Source organism: Chroicocephalus ridibundus, chromosome 4 (assembly GCF_963924245.1).
Source record: "Chroicocephalus ridibundus chromosome 4, bChrRid1.1, whole genome shotgun sequence".
Classification (NCBI taxonomy): Eukaryota; Metazoa; Chordata; class Aves; order Charadriiformes; family Laridae; genus Chroicocephalus; species Chroicocephalus ridibundus.
In genome coordinates, this window is record NC_086287.1 from 78,012,153 (window position 1) to 78,024,691 (window position 12,539).

The following is a 12,539-nucleotide window of genomic DNA, read 5'->3' on the forward strand; positions in this document are numbered from 1 at the left end:
GGCAAAGTTTTCATCTGCGTATGTGTGCAATCTCAATGACTTACAGTCAAAAGCTGGCCTAAATCAAGCACCCAATTCTAATAATTTCAAATATTTTAATCCAAATTTTACCTGCTTGCTTTAGACTCATTTTTATTTGTCACCTACTGTTATTTTTTATGAAAATAAGCTATATTTTTTTTTTTTGCTATAAGCCAAAAACTGGCTCTAAACTATTGTCCTCCACTGTTTCTTTACATAAGACACAGGAAATATGAAGAGTGCAAATGGACACACGCATAAATCTGTGACTATTCATTGATGTTTGCTTACAAACTAGCCACAGTAAGTTCTGATTTCAACTGATTACTGTCAGTGTAGAGCGATGAGCTTTATGATCATTAAAATCTTGTGGGGGCATTTATAATGTATAATGGCATCTTTCTAAAAAACGAACGTTACAGTAACTGACTCTGAGAGAGAGCATTCATGTGGCCCAACCTCATGCCTCAACCTAGGTGCCCAGTTTGCCGAACACACTGGGGAGAATTCCTCCAGACTACAGTTTAGAACAAATTACATTGCAAACGCCTCTCTCCACTGCTTCTACACGGAGATCAACAGAACACCACAGAAAATACAACTTAATACCAAACCTTAAGCCCTCTGACATTTTATGTACCTGATTCGGGAAGTGATTTTGGGAAGTTGACAAGGCTGGTTTCTGAAGCGCTCTGGAGCTCACGTAGCCGAGCCAGGTATTGCTGCTGTCCCAATGCACCTTCCTCGCTTTCAAATGGCCTTTTCTGAGACAGTCCCTGCTTCTGAAAAGTCAATTTCAAACCACCTTCCTGTTAAATAAATGCCAGGGTTAGAAGAGTCTCTTCTGAAGCAGAAACGACTACTTGATAATCAGGATTCTCACATACAAACAGTTACTCCAGAAAGAGTTGTGGAAGAATGAAAACATTTTATTAGACCTTAAAACAAGTCTTACTTCTCCTCCAGGTAAAAACCAAATCTGAACGGAGATTTCATGGAATTGCTTCTATGAATATGAATGTTAAATTAGCTGTCTTAACTGAAAAATCCAACAGTGAACAGCTGTCTACCTCCCGAATCCAATCCTGAAGAAATGCCAAACCCAATTACAAGAGGAAATTTTCATACATGTTTCTGTGCTACAAAGAGGTCTCCAACTACAGGTAAAATGTTTGAAGCTTCTAGCCTGCATTTAAACTGGGTATCGACCTATAGCCTTCTAAAGGCCATGAAGTGCTTGCCGGATAGGACATGCTGAAATGTTTATAAACAGCCAAACAACAGAAATACTGTTTAATACTTTTTACTACCCAGATTTCTTAGAAACAGCAGAAAACAGGCTGTCTGAGGAAGTGCCAGAACAGCAAAATTTCAATTCAGAGAGCGAAATAACAATGATTCCTTCCAGTGGCTTATGCAAATAAATAATAATTAGAAAAAACAAAACAAAACAAAAAAAAACCAAAAACCAAAACCCAAACCAAACTCCCAAACACTTAATGCCCAGAAGCAGCAGACCCAAATACCCACAAACAAGTGTGTGAAGGAAGTGAGAGTGAGAGCAGGCAGCCACTTGCAGGTAAAGCATGCCGCACACCGCAATCGCAATCAGGTCCTAGGGCAATAAAAATAAACATACGTCATTGATTTTCACTGTAAACTCCTTTTCTCGTACATGCTTCTTCACCTTTGACATCTGTGGTGATTGATCATACTCTTCTTTAACACCTGCGAGAGGGGGTGTTGGTGCGCTGGGCTCAGTGTAATCTGCAGCTGCACCTGGGCTATCCAGAAGTTTGGTTGTGTAGAAAGATGCCACCGTATTGCTGTCGTAGCTCCTTCGGGCAGAAGGCCATTTCCCTTTCAACACTGTTTGACAAATACTGTCAAGTCGATTAATCATAACTCGATCCTAAAAAAAACCGAGAAAATATTTTTGTAAGAGTAATGCTTACCAACACTGTACACATAAAATTTATGTAGTATCTTCTAATTGTAAAATCACTGGACTTAAAAGATGTCTAAGTTCCTGGACTTGTACTGATTCCCTGTAAAAGTTTGTGAAAGCCGCCTCTGTACTTATTTTCATCACCTGTAAACAAAACACATTCTCTCACTGATTTTTGAGGAAAGATATGGTAACTACTGAAGTAGTATTTGTAGGTCTGGCTTTGTCTCCTTGGTAGCAGGGTCTGAACCAGTGAGCAGCACCTTAACGTATTTGGCAAGCAGCATTTACTAAATCAAATCTAGAGGCTTTTATTCACATCTCGCTTTAGCTTTTGAAACCGTATTATTCCTCACTCACATTCTTTAGACACCAAACACAGATCTGACTTCACACACCTGCATAATACATAGATCTGGAGTCCAATAAACTCAGCTAAGTATGTATAGCCTCCAGAAACTACCAAGTTTTCTGATAATTTCAGAGTGCAGTTACTCGTCAAGTAAAAAATGTGAACTCTAAAATTACCTGTTCTGTAAGCAAAAATTTTTTTGCCAAGTTCAAGACCGTCCCCTATATTTACAAAAAGTCTGGTTTTGTACACTCTGAATGCCATTTTTCACAATCTGCCAAGCACCTGTGACATGAAGGTTATGCTCCCTTTCTCAAAAATCAATGTTCAAAAACTATGAAAAGTAGTATTTAGGTTAAAAATGCACCTTCCAGGAGCAAACATAACAACAACTAAAAGCTGAAGTTCAGATCCTACATCTGTTCTCCCTGTTTCATCACTCTTTTTGTCTCCTGTGTTGCCTTTTTCAGACTTTTCTCAACTGCTTGACCTTGAAACTTTTCCTTCATTACAAGCTTGTGATCTGGCTCTGAATTTCAAGCTGATTTGCAACTCAGGCCTGTTCCACAGGAGGAGATTTTGAAATTATGGGGGGGGTTTATTAAAACGTCAGTGTGTATTTTTTTGTGTTAATACAGCATATGCCTAGCAACACACTAAACATGCTAAAATTTCTTTGCTTCACCTTAGTTAAGCTAGTGATTGCAAGTGTAAGAACCTGCTCTGTGGTCTTCCAAGCTGTGTCAGACATAGAAATGCAGACATGTCTAAAGAGCTTAAAAATATTCAGTATGTATTTCAAACATGAGGAATTTCCAGTCACTTGGTGTTATTACCTTTTCAAAACATACTTTAGAATTTCACTAACTCACATATGGAATCACGTAGTTACATTTTAACACAAAGATTGTATTAAACCAGTGCTTCGGCCAGCCTATACGTTAACATGACTTAGGATTTCACAATGTAGCTGAAGGAGTCCTACTACTATTAAGAATTTTTTTTTCTAATATTTGGCTTAACTGATTTCTTGATCTGTTTCATTTTTTATGTTCTTTTGAACTACTCTAAACAGTTCCTCTCACAGATTTAAGATCATCTAAATACCCGATAAATCATGTCATCTTCGTCTTAAATATGCTTTCTTTAAAGTTCTGTTTCCTGTGTGAATATTCTCTCTTTCATAGCTACAGTTATGCAACTGATGTATAAAATGCTTTGTCGTAATTTTACTATAATTTACCACGAACGAAATTCTGATTTTTCCAAGATCTCACCACAACTCAGTTTTGACATATTTTATCGAACACTAACGTCACAGTCCACCTTCCCCTACAACTTTGCTCTTCAAAGCAGTATTAGAAACTTGCCTTTGGCCAGTAGGATGCAGCCAACATGTATCCACCTTGCAGAAGATAACTGGAATTTGGTGTCCCATTGTTCATCTGGAAACTGTCCTGTGTCTCATCTTGTGTTGTGCTCAGAGAGGCTACGCTCTCCTCATCATACGCTTTTATATGCGGGGTTCCTTCTGCTAAATAAAACCACTAATATCATTTGATTGTCGTAAAGAAGTTATTAAACACTCATTGTAAGAGGTTCAGGTGAACAGAATACACAGAACAATGTTCAGAGAAAGTCCAAACACAAAGTTAAACTGAAGAATTCATCTTTTAGTTTTTTCAGGATGACTGCTGATACTTTTTTAGCCATGTAAACGCCACACATATTCCTGTTAATATTTCAACAGCTTAACACTTCAAACATTTAGCTATTTCAAATCAGAGTAATCTGATAGACAGTCCTTACTTATTTTAACATATTTCCTCTGTAAACCAACATGCACTAAAATACAGAATTAAGCTGAAATGAAAGGTGTCTATCACCAGAACATGGCGTATCTGCTGGGACACTACTTTTAAAAGCCACCCCATTTTATTTACTGGATGGAATGCTGGATGTTCCATGCCATGAACATGTGCATCTGCATTGTTTATTTTTTTAAATTTTAATCACAGATGATTTTCTCTTTCTTGTATCTCCCTCCTCACTATTTTGCTTTTGCCTCCACCCATACAACAACGTAAGTTTCACTATGACATGGGGAAACAGTCTGAAACTTAAAAAAAAAGGTGCTTCCTGAAAAGGTAAATACTACATCAGCACAACCAGTAAGAGCATTGAGGGACGATTCCACAGAATTCAGATTTGTCCTTAAAAATAGCTATGCGTCAAGTCATCTCATACAATTTAGCTCTCCCTTAAAAAATATTTCAAATGTGAAAAGTATGCCAACATACATGATCATTGTGCAACATATGAAATAAAACCCGGACTTAAAATGCAGATGAAATCACAGAATTTTCCAGCATTTACCGATCTCTTCAAGACCAACACCAAGTTACAGCAAAACAGCCACAAAAAGAAAGGCTGATTGACAAGATTTTGCAATCTGAGGATGGCACAATTACTTGCCTAAACAGACTGAGCTGGCAGAAAACAAGCCTAATATTTGGACTTGTACCACATGTTACAGTATCCACCATCTAGATATAAATATTTATGTCATGTAAGCATTCCTTTTCTCTCGCTGTTTTAGTGTTTGCATACAACCCTTTCCTCTGAAAATGCCCTTCCACTGCTACAGGCAGCAGCATCTTAATCATTTTCTTGAAGTTAATTTTCTTTTACTTGCCCAGTAATAATTTTCCCAGTAAATTACTCCTATAGTTTCCATTTGTCATTTCCACAGACAAGAGGATTCCTCTGATTAACACAATGCCTTTTTCCCCCAAGGTATTGGAAAAAAAAAATTAGCTTATTTGCTTGTTGTAAGCCGACCGCCTAACTTCATTCTCTTCCTTTTTCTGTTAGCATTTGTTATCACACAGTAAAGAAACTTTTTCACATTCTGAATTTCAGCAGGGCAAGACTAGGGGATACTTCAGAGTATCAAAATAAGGAATGTGTTAAATAATGCTTGGTTGGTTGATTAAAAAAAAAAAAAATTACATCACACTTCCCCTGATCAGAGGTTTTTGCTTCTACTTTGAAGCTTTCAAAAACGTGTCTGTTTTGTTTGGTCCTACGCTCTGTGATCACCTCCGTCTCTTCTAAGTAGAAACATATTTTTAAGCATTTGAAAATTTTCAGTGCAAGTACACTGCTTGGCCAGCTCCAGCTGAGAAAAAAAAGCAGCTTACATTATGCTATGGCTCAGGCAGAAGGAAGCTTGCATGAAAACACAACGAGGAAGGTACAAAGACAGGTGAGCAAGAGTGGAAAAAACAAACAGGAAAACCAAAAGAATGTATTTAGGAAGAAAAAGAAACAGCAGGAGGAAATACACACACAATATATTTCCATAAAACACTGGCCATTCAACTCTCCTCCCACACGTAAACCACATGCACAGGAAGCTCGCGTAGGGAAAGTCAACAAATCCTAACTGCCTCATCCAAGGCACTGATAAGAAGCAAAGAAAATGCTGTATCTGAAATTCTTCCAACTTACTTGAAGAATCAAGCAAATATGTTTTGAGTGTACTTTTGTGGGATTTAATACCCTTTTTTAGGTATTTTTTCATTAAGAATAAACTTGTTCAGTTTAAGAGTTATAGAGCAGAAATAAGACTACACACATACCACGTTTTTGTGCCTCCTCTTCATCACTATCACTCTCTTCAGATGATGATGACGACGACGACGATGATGATGAGGATGAAGAGGAGGATGAAGAAGATGCTGAAGAACAAGATGAAGATGATGAAGAGCTAGAGCCTGATCGAGAGTGTGAACAAGATGAGGAAGATGAAGAGGATGAAGAAGATGACCTGGAAGAACAGGATGATCTATCTGAGTCAGAATCTGAGTCAGAGCTAGAGTCAGACCCCCTTTTGCTGACTCTCTGTTTTTTGGAAGCTGGGTTTGGAGTTAGAGGCTCTGTCCTTGCTGCCACCATGCGCCTGTCTGTTTCAGTCTTCATGCTAGGCTTGTGGTCTGTATTTTGTATTGGTGTGCCATTTTTGGGACTCAAAGGTTCAGATTTCATTATTGTCTGTGTCTCCTCTGTAGACATAGATTCCTCTTCAGAAGACTGAGGGTCCTCTTTCAGGTTTTCATTTTTAGCTTTTGTGTCCTCAAAAGCATTCATTTTAGCATCTGACAATCTTGACTGAGGTGTAAGAGGAGAAGCAGCTAATGCCATCTGGTACTGATGCAAGAGTGGAGTAGACGTCCTTGAGAGCGCCACTTTATTTTGATTATAGTTCCTCTGGGCAGACATAAACGAGAGTTCAGGATCACGAAGAATATGATAATCTGTCCTGCTGACTCCATGTTTAGCAGCTCCAATAAGTAAATCCCTGTCATGAGTCCCACACTCCCACCAGACAGGTAAGTCTGGGTTTGGCTGGCAGAGTTTTAGTCGCTCAAACAACTGTGGGTGTCGAAGAGCCTGTTCTCGCACTTTCCTTAGGAGTTCAATGCGATACAACGTCCGAGAAGCACGCTCCTCTGTAATCGGCTGGATAAAGATGTTTGGGTCTACGAGTTCTGTATTAAAACAAAACAAAGATGAGAATCTGGCAAAAAACCACAAAACACAACCCACTGCAAATCAGTATCAGAAGTAGATGGCTTTAATCATTAATATGTATCTCCCCATTATAAGCTCTCAATTTTACACTTAACATGTTTCCTTGTTTCCTTCTCCCCCATTTTCATTTTGGAACACATGAAAGAAAAGCCTTTTCAAAGCCTTTTCAAGATAAGCACTGGCAACAGAAATTAAAGATTAAACTGAAAGTAAAAATATATACACCCACCTTCTTTTGAGGGGAGACGACAGACTCTCCGGCACATGGACATAAACGCATACAAGTACTTCTCTAAGCTCTCATCAGTTTTCTTATGCAGCCTAGCCATCGCTCGAAATTTGGTCCAATCAAATCTGCCCCTTTCAGGATCAAACACCACTCCAAATGTGGACACAACTCTGTAAAAGTCAGCTTCTTCTCTTCTCGTCCACCTTCATCAGCAAGAAAAAAAATGGGAAATTCTGTCGTTTTCATCACTATTTCACACAGCGAGCAATTATTATTTCTTCAGTATTTATGATGTAAGAATGCATGAAAAATGTGTATTTGCACGCTGCACATACCTTTGCTGTCTTTCAATCTTAGCAGCCATCTTTGGATTTAGAGCCGCTTCTTCATATGGAGGCTGCATCATACTAGTTTGTATTGGGAATGCTGGCGGGATCTGCTGGGCCTGCCTATTTTTACTTGTTCGTTGATAAGCTGTTATTAAGCGGCGAAGACGTGTTGTTAAGGCAGACTGAGTGGGCCAATAGATTTTGTCTCCTTCCATCATTTGTCCATCTATATTAAAACAAAGTCAGAGGAAAATAAAGTAGTTAATCATCGCTGGTGCTGATAGTTCTACACTAGGCAATCTAAATACACTTTAGCTAAAAGTCAGGAGAAGGAAACAGTTCAAAATAGATTGAATTGGCTCAGATTTGAAGTTTTATGTATTTACCTCCATCTGCTATTACTAGATCACCTGGGGATGAAACATCATCCTGTAGAAAAACAGAAGTGAATCAAAATTAAAAACGCAGCCCTCTTGATTTACAATTTATGAATATGACAAAGAACAAGAGTAACATATATTTTGGACAAACGGCTAACAAGGCATGCAACAGAATTATATAACAATTCCCTCCTGCTCCCCGCCACCCACACAACTGCAGAAACACACAGCATAAGTTCTATCAATTTAGAGAAATACAGAACAATGTAATGGCTTGCTCAATGAAAAGGTGGAAGTATTATATTCTAAGTGTGTTAAAAGGAGCTATTAATAGGTGCCTACTATACCTCTATGTCATCTTTAAACATTGCTGGTGCTGGTTTATATTCTGGATCTTCTACATCCCTGTTAAAATTTCAACACAAAAGAACCCATCTCAGTAATATTTCAGAAGTTCTTACACTCTTTTCAATTAAGCAAAACTCATTTAAATTTAGATAGATATATTGTATTTAATTTTCTATTTGAAACCAGGAAAATATTTCATGGCTTGAATCCTGCCCCCCCCCCCCCCCCCCAGTTCATCATCTCATTCAGAGATGTTCTTTATGACCACAGCTGCTAACCTCGCTGATGAAGTGATGAATAAAAGCGCTCTCCCTTTCAGCAATTACCAGTGATACTCAAATTGACCTACTGGGGTCACTGGTTAGCTACACATGACTAATACGCCAACCTTACTGACCTGAAATCAAGTTTAATAGGTCTGTAGTACTCTGCCTCTGAAGGCTTTTGCACTTCAGTGTCTAAGTAATATTTCTGCTAGAGTAACACAAGGTAGAGCCCTTGTTAACAACAAGTCGCTGCATTTTTCCTTTAACTTCCCAAATCCCAAACTTCAACGGTTCTGTTACACACTGTTCCTAACTCTTTTCCACTCTGTGGGAGTAAAAGCAAAGTAGTATTCTTCACAACAACGTCATCAAACTGGTATAAAACCAGTTAAGGAGAGAATAAAGTACAACACATAAATTCAGCCCCCTTTACTTTAAGGCCCCGAAACATTCATGCCCACTTTTAAGTGCTCATACCCATCAATATAATCGTTTGCTCTCTGTTCGGCAGCAACTGCTTTTTCATCTGGCTTGCCAACCCTCTCCAAGAAGCACAACGCTGGGTCTGCTCTGATGGTGTTGTATTTTTCATAACCTATAAAGGAAAAAAGGTAGCACAAATTCAAATTTCAGAGTAAGGTATAAAAAAAAAAATTGAGCATAAGGTGTTTATATTGACAGGTGGGGAAGTACATACGTAGTCATCCATATTACTCACCATGTTTAAAAACGCCAATTAGAAGGGATTTATCTGCATCTGCATCCCACCACTCGGCCGGAACTTCAGAGTGATCTGGCTCAGGGACCCAAACATCAATTTCACTAAGGAGAATCACCAACAGCACACCAACATCAATAACATTCAGAGGAAGAAATAAACTTTTATTTTCTCTTTGTACATTTGTACTTTACATGGGATTTTTAAACTTCTCTCTTCAAGCACACATATACAACATTCCATATCCAGCAAACTAATTCAAATATTACTTTGAAGGTTTTAAAGAGTCCTAGGATTGAAGTGTTTAATTTTTTAATGCACTTTGTTATTTAACAGCAAGTAACAATTAAAAAGTGGATGGTTAGGCTACTAAGTTATATAAGCCACACCATATAATATTGATTTATCATTCAGAATAATTTCTATAACCTAAAGAAACTGAGGCATGCAACTTTTCACCTCTGCATTCAGTAAGACCCTAAAAACAGCAATTCAAAACACCCGGACAGCTTCGTATTTTGTATTTGACAGAGACCAGGAACAGTGAAAGACTAGGAAAGCAGAACCAGCATACAATATTATTCCTCTCTCAGTAAACTCTGTCATTTTGTAGCAGTTTGTGCTTGCAAAACTTAGCAAACCAAGGATTATCTGCTTTTGTGTTTAATAGCATGAGATGGACTGTTCTCCCACAAACGTTTATAACAGCTTTCTGAATCAAATTAAAACTTTCTATCTGCCACAAGCTCCTATAGCAGTGAGTTCAAGAATTTCCAAACGGCAACACTTCCATTAAAAAACTGGAACATGCAGCACATAACCAAAAGTGTGCATAAAGAGGCAGGAAAACCACTGCCAATTAGAATGTAAAGTATAGAATTTTATCTTTCACTCACTTTTGTAGTCTATTTCATTTAAATAATTTTACTTTATCTAGCTAGACTCATAAATAGGAATCAGGACTTCCTCATGTCAATTGGATACAAACTGTTTAGTAAACAAAGAGTAAACAAAAAATTTTTCTCACAGTCTAAGGATACAAATATTTGGTTTTAACTGTCTAATTTAGGTCTAGGAAGATTTCTGAATTTTCATTTGATAGTTTACATTTAAAATAAACAACAAAAAACCTCTTTAGTTCACCTGGAATCAATTCCATCAAACACCTTTTGGAATTCATTACCAATGACTTCTTGTTTTAAGTAATACAGCATCCTTACTCGAAGCAAGACCCTACACAAAGGAAAAAAAAAATGTTAGCACTCTAAATCTTTCAATAGTTGTGGGTGGGTTTGTTTTATCTTTTGTTATATCACAAAGCTTTGAAGTCTTTTTCCAAAAACATACTTCCTTCAGTTATAAAAGGAGATAACCTCCAACTCAGGTCACCTAACGCTTTTTATTGCGATCACTTTTACAGATTGTTTCATTGCAGAAATTCTTTCAAAACCCAAAGACCAGGACCAGCAGAACACTTCTCACTTGCTTCATAAAATACCGCTAAGAATAAACTGCTATTTCTCTTTTCCAACTTAGAAGATTCCCTTGGGGCTGACAATGAACATTTCACATCATCTTTTAATTCCTTCGCACTTAGAATTTGGTGCATGACTCCCCCAGTGGCTTCTACATGCTTTATCTCAATTCTTGACTGCAGCTGTATGAAGTTTTCAAGCACGAGTATGACAAGTTTTGCTACAGAAATATGATTTAGCTAAAACAAGCTCACTCATGGCTATGAACGAGCTTTCAACAAGCTAGTAGCTCAGGTGCCTAGAAAACATGCCAGGTAAACAGCATATAAGATTGAGGGGCAATGACTTCGGTGCTTTCAGTTTCTTTGCTGAACACTCCCAAACTCTGTAGTCCTTTGGCTGCTACAAGGTCCCCCAAAGATGCTAGCAACGTTTCTCTCTCTTTCTCTGTACAGACATAAACATACAGTTTCTTTAAAAATAACACCACAATTAATTGAAATGTGAAATACTTGGTTCACCTCCTAAAACACTGCAACCTATTTATTACAGTCAAGCTAACATCGTTAACACAATGAGGAATTAGAAGAAAAGAAAAATCTTTACATAAACACTGAAAGACATCCACACTTCAGCCACTGCTTACTTGTTGCAATGGTGTTTTATGTGCTTTTTGTATCCTTCATCTTGCAACAGATGTTCTGGATTGTATTTTCGAAGCCATTCTGCTTTGTGTATATCAAAAGTGCTAGCCTGGGTCTTCACTTTTTTTCCTTTTCTTCCTCTAGGCACAGGGGCCGATAAGCCTGTATAATTTAAAATACAACACAGTAACAGCAACAGGTAGGTATAGATCCCCGTGATACTTATAGTTCCCTGTGTCCTAGACCACTATTGTGACCTGCAGTGCAGAAAAAAATACTAGCAAAGCCTCTGGATGGGAGTATTTTCTTTCTTGTCTCTTAGAGCACCTCTGGAGTACATTTCACCAACCAAGGACATGGAAAGCATGTTGTCACCTACTATGAAACAGAACAGGTTCCTATGAACTGAAATGAAAAGCCAGCTTACACAGAGTATACCAATCCTTTTGGGTAAGCCATCAAGTACCAAACAAGGCAGAAATGACACTCCCTTTCCCATCAATTGAACCGCGTATCTGGAATAAATTCCATTTATTTCAAGCAGGACTCATTCAGAGAGGATTTTTAACTGTTTTTATCCCAGTACCACAGGCATTTATCAGCAGAAACACTAAGTCCTTACCAAGGTGATTCTGTAACTCTCGTGTTTGCCCATCCTCTGTTGGGGTAATGAGATCCCATATAAAACTTTTTATTTTCTCATCCCCTCTGTAGTGAACAAGGCAATAGGCTAACAGAGCTCGGCAAATTATCTCCACGTCCTGTTCATTCAGCTGCCTCTTGAAGCGACCGTGTGACAGAATTTCTCTCCATCGACCCCACCTAGTCCAAAGCCAAACACAAATCAGTATTTCAAAGCAAACCACTTGCGTAGCCTGTAGATTTCTGTTACAAAAGGGAGTTTCTCTGTAAAATATTTAGTTTTCCACTTTTTTCCTTCGCCTTAAATTACTGAGTGGAAATACAAAAGTAACATTTGCAACAAAACTACATCTGTTTAAAAAAGAGTTTAAAAGAGAGAAGACCTAAGATTTTACTTCCAAATCAACACATCTAATTTAAGTATACTTAAAATAATTGGTTACATTTTCAGTTCCTATTTGGATGTCATCTAAGTGCAAGATGTTCTGCAGTTATGAACATCAACTCACCTACCAAGCTTTTATTTCAGATATTTATTTATTTACAGTTTTGAGCCTGCCTGCAGCACTTACTGTAATGATTTTTAGAGAC

The 12,539-nt window shown here is 37.9% G+C and overlaps 1 protein-coding gene across 8 annotated transcripts in view; it reads right to left on the minus strand.

Annotated features, from left to right (window-relative positions):
* Window positions 1-12,539, minus strand: part of CHD9 (chromodomain helicase DNA binding protein 9) — a 94,545-nt gene that overhangs the window by 9,804 nt on the left and 72,202 nt on the right. For 3 of the 8 annotated variants that reach the window (XM_063334338.1, XM_063334343.1, XM_063334345.1), the window contains 13 exons: window positions 11,929-12,128; window positions 11,309-11,468; window positions 10,331-10,420; window positions 9,188-9,291; window positions 8,947-9,064; window positions 8,203-8,260; window positions 7,862-7,904; window positions 7,482-7,701; window positions 7,147-7,349; window positions 5,966-6,874; window positions 3,692-3,855; window positions 1,661-1,933; window positions 662-830 (listed from right to left, as the gene is read on the minus strand). In XM_063334338.1, the coding sequence (XP_063190408.1) occupies window positions 662-830; window positions 1,661-1,933; window positions 3,692-3,855; window positions 5,966-6,874; window positions 7,147-7,349; window positions 7,482-7,701; window positions 7,862-7,904; window positions 8,203-8,260; window positions 8,947-9,064; window positions 9,188-9,291; window positions 10,331-10,420; window positions 11,309-11,468; window positions 11,929-12,128 (2,711 nt within the window). The remainder of the gene's footprint in view (window positions 1-661; window positions 831-1,660; window positions 1,934-3,691; window positions 3,856-5,965; window positions 6,875-7,146; window positions 7,350-7,481; window positions 7,702-7,861; window positions 7,905-8,202; window positions 8,261-8,946; window positions 9,065-9,187; window positions 9,292-10,330; window positions 10,421-11,308; window positions 11,469-11,928; window positions 12,129-12,539) is intronic. The other 5 variants (XM_063334340.1, XM_063334344.1, XM_063334341.1 and 2 more) reach the window with 4 other exon arrangements.